A 12,908-nucleotide genomic window follows, 5' to 3' on the forward strand; every position below is an offset into this window, starting at 1 on the left:
CCAGAGCTGCTTAATTTTTAACATTATAAAAGTAGAATGCCCTGTTGAGTGCTTTTTATCCTTTTCTCAATAGGGGGTGCTGTTTTCACTTTGTAAAAATGTTGTTCCCAAATTAAACTGCCTCGTACTCAATTCTTGCTCGTACAATATGCATATTATTATTACTATTGGATAGAAAACACTCTCTAGTTTCTAAAACCGTTTGAATTATATCTGTGAGTAAAACAGAACTCAAGTTGGAGCAATTTTCCTGTGAGGAAGTGAGAAATCTGAAATCAGGCAGGCTGTTCTGGGGTCAGTTTATTAATTTGCATGTCTTCTATTGGTCGAGATGCACTGCATACGCCTTCCCCTAGATGTCAGCAAATAGTGAGAATTGTAATGGAGTTGCTAGGCAGATCTGAGGCCATATAAATGGTCTGGGAACGTGACCTCAGACCTCAGGATTGCGTTCTGGAAAGCTCCCGTTATAGGCCTTAGATATATCCGGCTCTGATTTTATTCGATATAGGTGTTAAAGACATCATAATGTTGTTATTTTAAACCGAGTTATATCAGTTTATATCAGTATATTGCGATTTTCGGATATTTCTTAGTGCTGCGTTATATTGAGTTGGACACGTCTTCGCCACATGGCTAATGTTTACTGCTAATTCCAAAGTTGAAGGCGACAATCTACAACCGAGCAACAATTCCTCTGGACAAAGGACAACTTGCCCAAGATTCTGATGGGAGCTCATCAAAAAGTAAGAAGTATTTATGATGTTAATTCGTTGTTCTGTTGAAAAATGTTGACCTACTATTCCGCAATTAATTTCGGTGCGGTCTCGCTTTAACGCATGCTGTATGTCGTAGTAACGTTCATTTTAAAATCTAACACAGCGGTTGCATTAAGAACTAATGTATCTTTCATTTGCTGTCCAACCTGTATTTTTTAGTCAAGTTTATGATTAGTTACTGATTAGATTAGGTGCCTCTCCCAAGATTTCTCCCGACATATTGTTGGCAGCTTGGCTACTATTCTCATTGTATAACCACAATTTGTGCTGCTAAATATGCACATTTTCGAACAAACTCTATATGTATTGTGTGATATGATGTTATAGGACTGTCATCTGAAAAAGTTTGAGAAGGTTAGTGAAAAAATTTATATCTTTTGCTGGTTTATTCGTTATCGCTATTGTTGGCTTGAATCAATGCTGTTGTGTGGTTGGCTAGTAAGCTAATATAATGCTATATTGTGTTTTCGCTGTAAAACACTTAAAAAATCTGAAATATCGGCTGGATTCACAAGATCTTTGTCTTTCATTTGCTGTATGCTGTGTATTTTTCATAAATGTTTTATGATGAGTATTTAGGTAATTCACGTTGGTCTCTGTAGTTATTCTAGTTGCTTTGGTGAGAGTTGTGATGGTGGCTGCAATGTAAAACTATGATTTATACCTGAAATATGCACATTTTTCTAACAAAACATATGCTATACAATAAATATGTTATCAGACTGTCATCTGATGAAGTTGTTTCTTGGTTAGTGACTATTTATATCTTTATTTGGTCGAAATTGTGATAGCTACCTATGCAGGAAAAAAAGTGTAAAAAAAAAGTTGCGCCTTTTGCTATCGTGGTTAGCTAATAGAAATACATATTGTGTCTTCCCTGTAAAACATTTTAAAAATCAGAAATGATGGCTGGATTCACAAGATGTGTATCTTTCATCTGGTGTCTTGGACTTGTGATTTAATGATATTTAGATGCTAGTATTTACTTGTGACGCTATGCTAGGCTATGCTAGTCAGCTTTTTTACTGATGGGGGTGCTCCCGGATCCGGGATTGTGTGCAAGTAGAAGTTATTCAGAGTTTTAGCTGCACTGTAGGTGATGCTACTACATACATTACGCACTGCATCCTTGTTATAAACAAGGAAGCAGAAAGAGAGAGAGCGAGAGAGAGAGAGCGAGAGAGAGAGAGCGAGAGAGAGAGAGAGAGAGAGAGCGAGAGAGAGCGAGAGAGTAAGCAACATTTTATTAGCCAAGAGGAAATCTTGTAGATTCCTTTATTTCACAACGTCAGAGGATATGGAGAAAATGAAGGTTTCATGATGAGACACACACTGTACTCACTTTTGTACTCAAGGTGGAATCCAGCAGCAACAACACTGATATCACTCTGGAAGTGAAGGTAGAGCTGGTTGGAGGTACTGTTCAGCAAGGCTGGAGCAGTTGTACCTGAAATACATCACACAGGAGAAATCTACATTCATCTCACTGTTGAAAGAAGTTCCATTTGCAATTCTGAATATATATGGATGTTTTCTGGAGGGTTGGTTCGTCAAGTGACTACAGTTTATATCAATGGCCAAAACAGAATAAGGTGAACAGCTGTTCACTATTCTATGGACATTTTTCCTCCTCTATAAAATACTTTCCTTTTTGGAGGTCAACCAAATGAAAAGAGGGGAAAGGGGGGAAGGGGAATAAAAAAACATGCTTTGAAATTCTAACAGACAATGGTCACTGAAGTTTGTTTCTGTTCTTCAGTATCTGAGCTCCCAGGGGAGAGTTCTCATCAAATGTTTCCAGGGGGCAGTCAACCATACCACCACAGATAGGAAAAGTCAAAATGTTAAAAGTCTACAGAGCTCACAGGAACCATCTATGCATAGTCACTTGGATAACTCTACCCTACATTTACATATTACCTCAATTACCTCGACTAACCGGTGCCCCCGCACATTGACTCTGTACCAGTACCCCCTGTATAAAGCCTCGCTATTGTTATTTTACTGCTGCTCTTTAATTGTTTGTTACTTTTATTTCTTATTCATATATATATATATATATATATTTTAAACTGCATTGTTGGTTAGGACTTGTAAGTAAGAATTTCACTTTAAGGTCTACTACACCTGTTGTATTCAGCGCACGTGACAAATACAATTTGATTTGATTTGATCAGGGTGGTAGATATCCTATGTTTTTGGATGATATGCTTTGGCTCAGGCTGCTGAAAATCAGAACACAGTGCTCATCATGAGTAAGCAAACATGTGGTTGAAAAATAGCGTATATGCGGTTATATAACCTGAAACAGTGTCATTCATCACTTGTGTCAAACTTTATAATAGCAATAAATCTCTGGTGTCTTGGGCATTGGTCAGTTTAATAAAGAAATGTTGAAACTCCCCTGGGCAGATTAAAGATACAGCAACATATTCTGTTGAGACACCAGCTTTTATATTTTCAGGATATTATGTTGAAACCCCAGCTCACAAGTTCTGTGACATAGTTAGAGAAAGCAATTATTTTTATGCTCTTCATCGATGTCACACATAGCGTTGCAAAAACCTGGTAATAAAAAATAAATAGGTTTTCCATAAACCCTGGTTGGAAAATTCCTTTCATCACGACGGAATAAACAGGAAATCTGAAATCCTCCAACCAGGATTTCTGGAAAGCCGTGGAAAGTTTCCAGCATTCTGCAATCCTATTATTACATCTGTATCCTCGGAGGCCATCTTCACAGGTTTTAACTCTATGCTATGAGACAGCAATATACCCTTCACTCATTCATGACAAACCGTTGACTGACTTAACACGTTTCTAATCAATCACATGAATAACTCTGATGAAATGACTAAAGCTCTCCTGCTTTAGGAGGAGACCCCTGACTTGATAGACATTACGATATGTTCACCTGCAAATCATGTCAGTGAGCTACCAAGTTTGCAATGGGTTTCTGTAATGCTATGGGATCCAGCATAGCATGGCAGTAGAAGAACGGGCGGGCATAAAATTGTCTGAGTACATTATGCTGATGATTGCAGTCTGTAAAATGCTCCTTTCCGCTTGAATGACTTGACTAATAATTTCTGGATGAAGTTTGACAGCTCTGTAAAGCTCATCCGCTGTCCAGCTATTCAGAGGTCCATCATCTCTATTAGTGAGACGGCATCTCCACTGTTTTCAGAGCTTGTCAGATAAGTCACAGATGAGCTTAAAATGCACTTTGCGGGATTGAATCTGGCACATTTAGTATTATTAGGCAGTCTAGAACCTTATGATTAAAGAAATTCTTGATGTGAACTTTCAGCCAGGAAGCAGGGTAATTTTATTTTTTGTAAAGATGGAAAACCAATCTTGAAATACAATTTACCATATATATATTTTTTTACATTAAACCACTTGGCATTTATCTCTAAACATGATGAAACAAAACCCCATAAATAGCCACAATGGCCACAGAATGAGAGAGGTATATAGACATAAACCCAATCAATAGCCACAATGGCCACAGAATGAGAGGTATACAGACATAAACTGTCGCTATCGAGCGACGGCAACAGTAAATGAGCAACTACCCGGGCTATCTGCATTGACCCTTTTTGCGCAAACTCTTTTGACTCATCACATATGCTGCTGCTACTGTTTATTATCTGTCATGTTGCCTAGTCACTTTATCCCTACCTACAGTATATGTACATGTCTACCTCAAATACCTTGTACCCCTGCACATCGACTCAGTACTGGTATATCGTGTACATAGCCAAGCTATTGTGTATTTATTCTTTGTTTTATTATTTTCATATTATTTCTATTTTTTCTCTTTGCATTGTTGGGAAGGGCCTGTAAGTAAGCATTTCACTGTTAGTCTACACCTATTGTTTATGAAGCATGTGACAAATAGCATTTGATTTGATCTTTGGAGTCCTATAAAATGTATTTCAGATTGTGGATTTAATTACTTTTGCAGTGAATACTTACATTTGAAGTATGATTAATTATTAAATATTTCCATCGATCACAAATGAATCATGCTTCAAATGTAAGTATTCACGGCAAAAGCAATTAAAGCCACAATCTGAAATCAATTTGAGGCAAGGAATACCAAACTAGGCAACAACAGCAGCTACTGTGAAGTGGACTTTTCAACAAATATCACGTTTACCATTTTTCAACAGCACATCCTCATCATTTGCACATTCTACTGTTAATAGTGGTAATAGGGGATAGTGGTAAACAGAAAAGATAAGCCTCATTCAATTGTAATTGAATTGGTATTTGATTAAGTGTGATTAATCCTGTATGATACATCATGCAAAAAGGAAGGCGACAGAGAACACAAAGCATTTCCGACAGTTTAATTAAGAGAATTATACTAATGGATTTGTAACTAAAAGAAGAATAAAAAGACTGATTATAATGGTGAGGATGTCAAGGATGTAAAGGCGGACCACACAACGATGAAGGGGAAACTGTGCATTTTAACGTGCCACTGCACACGATACGACCTCTCTCTTATTCCCTCCTAATGTCACTGATTACTGATTTGGAGACATTTCACCGATGTTAAAGATGACTCAGTGCCTGTGCCATTTGGACAACCCAGCTCAAAATGGAGGTAAATTACCATTGTATTTTCCTTTAGATTCAATGAGTCATACACAACCGTCACCAGGTGTTCTCTGACATCATTATTTATTTCTTTGCTAGATGGCCAAGACAACCATTTTTTTGTTGCATTTAAAGCCTTGGCATAGAGGAGTGTGGCAGTGGTGAACCACGTGAACTAATACATTCAGAATGATATCTTAGCATAGACATTTTGCCTTAAAGCCACATGACTCCCTAGTTGCCTGACCTTTTCTAAGCCTGTTGTTGTGACACTAGCTGAGTTCATTACAGGCTTGTAGAAGGCATTGCTCGGGGCATGGCTACACGTATATCCATTGGGAGGCACAAAAAAGGTTAATCCCCCCTTTCCCGCTGCAGCAGATCCCCTCCTGCTGGAGAGACCATGGTAATCAAATCAAATCAAATGTTATTCGTCACATTGAAATGTTAGTCTTCCCAGAGAGAAAGAAAATAGTGAAATAATAGAAAAGTAAAACATGTAATAATAAAAGTAATAACAAATACACAATGAGTAACAATACCTTGGCTATATACACGGGGTACCAGTACAGAGTCAGCTTGCAGGGGTACGAGCTAATTGAAGTAGATATGTACATATAACTAGGGATAAAGTGACTAGGCAACAGGATAGATAATAAATACTAGCAACAGTGTATTTGATGAGTCAAAAGAAGTTAGTGCAAAAATGGTCAACGCAGAGATCCGGGTAGCTATTTGGTTAACTATTTAACTAACTATTTGTCCGTCTTATGGCTTGGGGGTAGAAGCTGTTCAGGGTTTTTGGTGCATCGATACCGCTTGCCGTGTGGTAGCAGAAAGAACAGTCTATCACTTTGGTGACTAGAGTCTTTAACAAATTTTAGGGCCTTCCTCTGACACCGCCTGGTATAGAGGTCCTGGATGGCGGGGAGCTCGGCCACAGTGATGTACTGGGCCGTACGCACTACCCTCTGTAGCACCTTACGGTCGGATGCCAAGCACTTGCCATACCAAGAGGTGATGCAGCCTGTTAAGAGGCTCTCAATGGTGCAGCTGTATAACTTTTTGAGGATCTGAAGGCACATGCCAAATCCTTTTAGCCTACTTAGGGAGAAGAGGCGTTGTCCTGTCCTCTTCACGACTGTCTTGGTGTGTGTAACAGATGTGTCCATTCTTATATCTATATTTTCTAACATAAAGGACGTGTAGTTTTGACCCACGGAGGACATCCTAAAATATCACAGATGGGGAGGCTTGACAACATAACCTGCCATGGAAATCCCCCACAGTTTAACACTCCCACACAGCTAACACCTATCAGCTGGCATTTAGCATGATCAGGTTGTATAAAGGAGGACAGACGCAAGTTAAGACACCCTTCACCCACTGGTGCACCAAATGGTTTCTATATACACTAGAAGGCTAACAGGGGCGCTGTTTTAAAGCCACCATCTTGGCACTCCTCCACCATTGTATGACATACAGTGCCTTCGGAAAGTATTCAGACCCCTTGACTTTTTCCACAATTTGTTACGTTACAGCCATATTCTAAAAAGGATTAAATAAAAAAATCATCAGCAATCCATAACACAATAAACCATAATGAAAAAGCAATTTTTTTTTTCTCCAGATTTATTAAAAATAACAAAAACTGAAACACCTTATTTACATAAGTATTCAGACCCTTTGCTCCTGTTTCCATTGATCATCCTTGAGATGTTTCTACAACTTGATTGGAGTCCACCTGTGGAAAATTCAATTGGTTGGACATGATTTGGAAAAGCACACACCTGTCTATATAAGGTCCCACAGTTGACAGTGCATGTCAGAGCAAAAACCAAGCCATGATGTCGAAAGAATTGTCCGTAGAGCTCCGAGACAACATTGTGTAGAGGAACAGATCTGGGGAAGGGTATGAAAAGATTTCTGCAGCATTGAAGGTCCCCAAGAACACAGTGGCCTCCATTATTCTGAAATGGAAGAAGTTCGAAACCACCAAGACTCTTCCTAGAGTTGTCCGCCCGACCAAACTGAGCAATCAGGGGAGAAGGGCCTTGGTCAGGGAGGTGACCAAGAACCTGATGGTCACTCTGACGGAGCTTTAGAGTTCCTCTGTGGAGATGGGAGAACATTCCAGAAGGACAACCCTCTCTGCAGCACTCCACCAATCAGGCTTTTATGATAAAGTGGCCAGACAGAAGCCACTCCTCAGTAAAAGGCACATGACAGCCAGCTTGGAGTTTGCCAAAAGGCACCTAAAGACTCTCAGACCATGAGAAACAAGATTATGTGGTCTGATGAAACCAAGATCGAACTCTTAGGCCTGAATGCCAAGGGCCACGTCTGGAGAAAACCTGGCACCATCCCTACGGTGAAGAATGGTGCTGGCAGCATCATACTGTGGGGATGTTTTTCAGCAGCAGGGACTGGGAGGTCAGTCATGATCGAGGCAAAGATGAACGGAGCAAAGTACAGAGAGATCCTTGATGAAAACCTGCTCCAGAGTGCTCAGGACCTCAGACTGGGGCGAAGGTTCACCTTCTAATAGGACAATGACCCTAAGCACACAGCAAAGACAAATGCAGGAGTGGCTTCGGGACAAGTCTCAATGTCCTTGAGTGGCCCACCCAGAGCCCGGACTTGAACCTGATCGAAAATCTATGGAGAGACCTGAAAATAGCTGTAAAGCGACGCTCCCCATCCAATCTGACAGAGCTTGAGAGGATCTGAAGAGAAGAATGGGAGAAACTCCCCAAATACAGGTGTGCCAAGCTTGCAGCATCATACCCAAGAAGACTTGAAGCTGTAATCGCTGCCAAAGGTCCTTCAACAAAGTACTGAGTAAAGGGTCTCAATACTTATGTAAATGAGATATTAGATTTTTTTATTTTTATAAACTTGCAAACATTTCTTAAAACCTGTTTTTACTTTGTCGTTATGGGGTATTGTGTGTAGATTGAGTAGATTGATGAGTAAAAAAAGGTCTGTAATGTAACAAAATGTGGAAAAAGTCAAGGGGTCTGAATACTTTCTGAACGAACTGTATTGTGGAAGATATAGATATGTATTTATTCATGTATGCATTTGTTTTTGCCACGTTTATTAGATTACAGACACATTAATGCATACTTTTAAATGATATTATGTGAACTAAACGTACGTATAAACTACCGTTCAAAAGTTTGGAGTCACTTAGAAATGTCCTTGTTTTTGAAAGAAAAGCACATTTTTTGTCCATTAAAATAACATCAAATTCATCACAAATACAGTGTAGACATTGTTAATGTTGTAAATGACTATTGTAGCTGGAAACGGCTGATGTTTAATGGAATATCTACGTAGGCGTACAGAGGCCCATTATCAGCAACCATCACTCCTGTGTTCCAAAGGCACATTGTGTTAGCTAATCCAAGTTTATCATTTTAAAAGGCTAATTGATCATTATAAAATCCTTTTGCAATTACGTTAGCACAGATGAACTGCCTAGAAGGCCAGCATCCCGGAGTTGGATCTTCACTGTTGACGTTGAGACTGGTGTTTTGCGGGTACTATTTATTGAAGCTGCCAGTTGAGGACTTGTGAGGCGTCTGTTTCTCAAAGTAGACACTGATGTACTTGTCTTCTTGATCAGTTGTGCAACGGGGCCTCCCACTCCTCTTTCTATTCTGGTTAGAGCCAGTTTGAGCTGTTCTGTGAAGGGAGTAGTACACAGCGTCGTACCAGATCTTCAGTTTCTTGGCAATTTCTCGCATGGAATAGCCTTCATTTCTCAGAACAAGAATAGACTGACGAGTTTCAGAAGAAAGTTCTTTGTTTCTGGCCATTTGTAATCGAACCCACAAATGCTGATGCTCCAGATACTCAACTAGTCTAAAGAAAGACAGTTTTATTGCTTCTTTAATCAGAACAACAGTTTTCAGCTGTGCTAACATAATTGCAAAAGTGTTTTCTAATGATCAATTAGCCTTTTTAAAATAATTAACTTGGATTAGCTAATACAACGTGCCATTGGAACACAGGAGTGATGGTTGCTGATAATGGGCCTCTGTACACCTATGTAGATATTCCATAAAAAAATCTGCCCTTTCCAGCTACAATAGTCATTTACAACCTTAACAATGTCCACACTGTATTTCTGATCAATTTGAAGTTATTTTAATGGACAAAAAATGTGCTTTTCTTTCAAAAACAAGGAAATTTCTAAGTGACTCCAAACTTCAAATTTAAGATATATATATATAAACTCTTAAAGGGAGTGCTCCTAATCTCATTTTCTTACCTGTATAAAAGACACCTGTCCACAGAAGCAATCAATCAATCAGATTCCAAACTCTCCACCATGGCCAAGACCAAAGAGCTCTCCAAGGATGTCAGGGACAAGATTGTAGATCTACACAAGGCTGTAATGGGCTACAAGACCATTGCCAAGCAGCTTGGTGAGAAGGTGACAACAGTTGGTGCGATTATTCGCAAATGGAAGAAACACAAAAGAACTGTCAAACTCCCTCGGCCTGGGGCTCCATGCAAGATCTCACCTCGTGGAGTTGCAATGACCATGAGAACGGTAAGGAATCAGCCCAGAACTACACGGGAGGATCTTGTCAATGATCTCAAGGCAGCTGGGACCATAGTCACCAAGAAAACAATTGGTAACACACTACGCCGTGAAGGACTGAAATCCTGCAGCGTCCGCAAGGTCCCCCTGCTCAAGAAAGCACATATACATGCCCGTCTGAAGTTCGCCAATGAACATCTGAATGATTCAGAGGACAACTGGGTGAACGTGTTGTGGTCAGATGAGACCAAAATGGAGTTCTTTGGCATCAACTCAACTTGCCGTGTTTGGAGGAGGAGGAATGCTGCCTATGACCCCAAGAAACCATCCCCACCGTCAAACATGGAGGTGGAAACATTATGCTTTGGGGGTGTTTTTCTGCTAAGGGGACAGGACAACTTCACCGCATCAAAGGGACGATGGACGGGGCCATGTACCGTCAAATCTTGGGTGAAAACCTCCTTCCCTCAGCCAGGGTATTGAAAATGGGTCGTGGATGGGTATTTCAGCATGACAATGACCTAAAACACACGGCCAAGGCAACAAAGGAGTGGCTCAAGAAAAAGCACATTAAGGTCCTGGAGTGGCCTAGCCAGTCTCCAGACCTTAATCCCATAGAAAATCTGTGGAGGGAGCTGAAGGTTCGAGTTGCCAAACGTCAGCCTCGAAACCTTAATGACTTGAAGAAGATCTGCAAAGAGGAGTGGGACAAAATCCCTCCTGAGATGTGTGCCAACCTGGTGGCCAACTACAAGAAACGTCTGACCTCTGTGATTGCCAACAAGGGTTTTGCCACCAAGTACTAAGTCATGTTTTGCAGAGGGGTCAAATAATTATTTCCCTCATTAAAATGCAAATCAATTTATAACATTTTTGACATGCGTTTTTCTGGATTTTTCTGTTGTTATTCTGTTTCTCACTGTTCAAATAAACCTACCATTAAAATTACAGACTGATCATTTCTTTGTCAGTGGGCAAACTTACAAAATCAGCAGGGGATCAAATACTTTTTTCCCTCACTGTATATATATAAAAAAAAAACATTTTCCTTAAAGAATACTTTTTAGAAAGTACTAATGTTACTGTCCCCACTACAACAACAAAAATACTTAAATATATGTAATTTCGTCCTTGAAATATTGAATTGAAATACTGCAGAATTATATTCATTCCTATGGAGGAGTTCCAACATGTCCCCAATGTACATGTCCGTCATGACCTTCTTCTCCAACTGACCTCGCTTACTGAATCATTTAAAATCACGTACACATACTGAAAGTAATGAACTAATGGATCTACTCAAGATTGATAAACCCACACATTTGCCAGACAGGGGAAGTGCCCTCTATTTTCACAAGGATGGAATATGCCCATACATATCACTGATCATACCTAATGCAGCCATAGCATTCAACATCTTCATTAGATATCAGACACAGCTATTCAGTTGTAGAAATGCTGTTCCTAGGATTAACTGGGAGGCACCAAAGGCCAAGATGGCTGCCAACTGGATTTCAAAAGGTCTCTGGAGCTAATACTGTGAGTCATCCAACATGACGATTGGGACATTGGTTGGCTGTGTAAAAGATTGCGGAGAAAGGTATTGGACCCATGATCAATGTTCAGTCCCCTAGAAGAACTACGGAACATAACATGAGTCGGTTTCATTTTTATTGTGGTCTTCAAAATAATAGGCCTGTAACAATTCTGTAAAACACATGAAACCTAATTCGCAATAAGTATTATATTGCACACAGACATGATATCTCAAGGGGAAACGTGTGATTCCATGCATGATTAAGTAATCCAATTCCCACCTGAAAAGCTTCCAAGTTTAGGAGCTGTCATGTCCCCTCCATCATAGATTTCTAAGGAATCCCAATTATGCTCAGTGGCGAAGCTCATTACTTGAATCTGCAAAAGAAAAAAATACGTAAATATGGTGACAAAAAGAATGTACATGCCATCTCTCTGAAAGGACAAGCATTTTGAATGGTTAGATGAGAGACTGGTGTTTTTAATTGAGGGAAGTTTTCTTTCCTGCTATAGACATAAAACCAGGTTTTATACTGTGCTCTTGTAAGAAGTATTTTAAAAAACGAGTTGTTCTCATTAGGGCACGATCAATAGCAATAAGATTGCAGCTGTTTTTTATGTGCCTTAAAACTCCTTCTGCTGGCAACGGGTCTAATTTATACCGTCTAATTTTCTTTTCTTCTCAGTAGGACGACTGACGGTTAAAATGTGCTATAGCCTGTCACTCAAAAAATACAATTTTCCCTCTCTTCTCTGTCTGTCGGTGTAGCTTATTACTTTCGATGAGTTCAGACCTGCCCCCTTTGTACTTGCCTGAATCCCAGCTCCTTCGGTGACAATGATTTTCCACACGCAGTTCAAGCTGTTCCCATAGGGCTCGGGGAATCCGGGGGAGAGGATGGTGCCTCTTCTCTCTGTCAGATTACCGCTGCATGGAACTGGGGAGCGAAACAGAGGGGAAATTAGAGTCACATTTAATGGGGCACATGCCAGGTTCCTGTAGCCATGGTGAGTCAAGACACAGAGGGGAAATTTGACATGAGTCATTTAAGCAATAAGGCCAGAGGTGTGGTATATGGCCAATATACCATGGCTAAGGGCTGTTCTTAAGCACAATGCAACGCGGAGTGCCTCGACACTGACCTTAGCTGTGGTATATTGGCCATATACCACAAACCCCCGAGGTGCCTTATTGCTATTATAAACTGGTTACCAACGTAATTAGAGCAGTAAAAATAAATGGTTTTGTCATACACATGGCATACGGTCTGATATACCACAACTGTCAGCCAATCAGCATTCAGGGCTCGAACCACCCAGTTTATAATTCTATATAAACTCAGCAAAAAAATAAATGTCCTCTCGCTGTCAACTGCATTTATTTTCAGCAAACTTAACATGCGTAAATATTTGTAAGAACATAACCA

General features: G+C 40.0%; 1 protein-coding gene across 3 annotated transcripts in view; it reads right to left on the reverse strand.

Annotated features, from left to right (window-relative positions):
* LOC129828690 (CUB and sushi domain-containing protein 1-like) overlaps nucleotides 1–12,908 on the reverse strand; it is a 466,738-nt gene that overhangs the window by 62,977 nt on the left and 390,853 nt on the right. For all 3 annotated transcript variants that reach the window (XM_055889829.1, XM_055889828.1, XM_055889827.1), the window contains exons 35-37: nucleotides 12,295–12,419; nucleotides 11,763–11,859; nucleotides 2,122–2,226 (exon numbers count right to left, since the gene is read on the reverse strand). In XM_055889829.1, coding sequence (XP_055745804.1) covers nucleotides 2,122–2,226; nucleotides 11,763–11,859; nucleotides 12,295–12,419 — 327 coding nt within the window. The remainder of the gene's footprint in view (nucleotides 1–2,121; nucleotides 2,227–11,762; nucleotides 11,860–12,294; nucleotides 12,420–12,908) is intronic.

Source organism: Salvelinus fontinalis, chromosome 30 (genome assembly GCF_029448725.1).
Source record: "Salvelinus fontinalis isolate EN_2023a chromosome 30, ASM2944872v1, whole genome shotgun sequence".
In the NCBI taxonomy this organism is placed as follows: Eukaryota; Metazoa; Chordata; class Actinopteri; order Salmoniformes; family Salmonidae; genus Salvelinus; species Salvelinus fontinalis.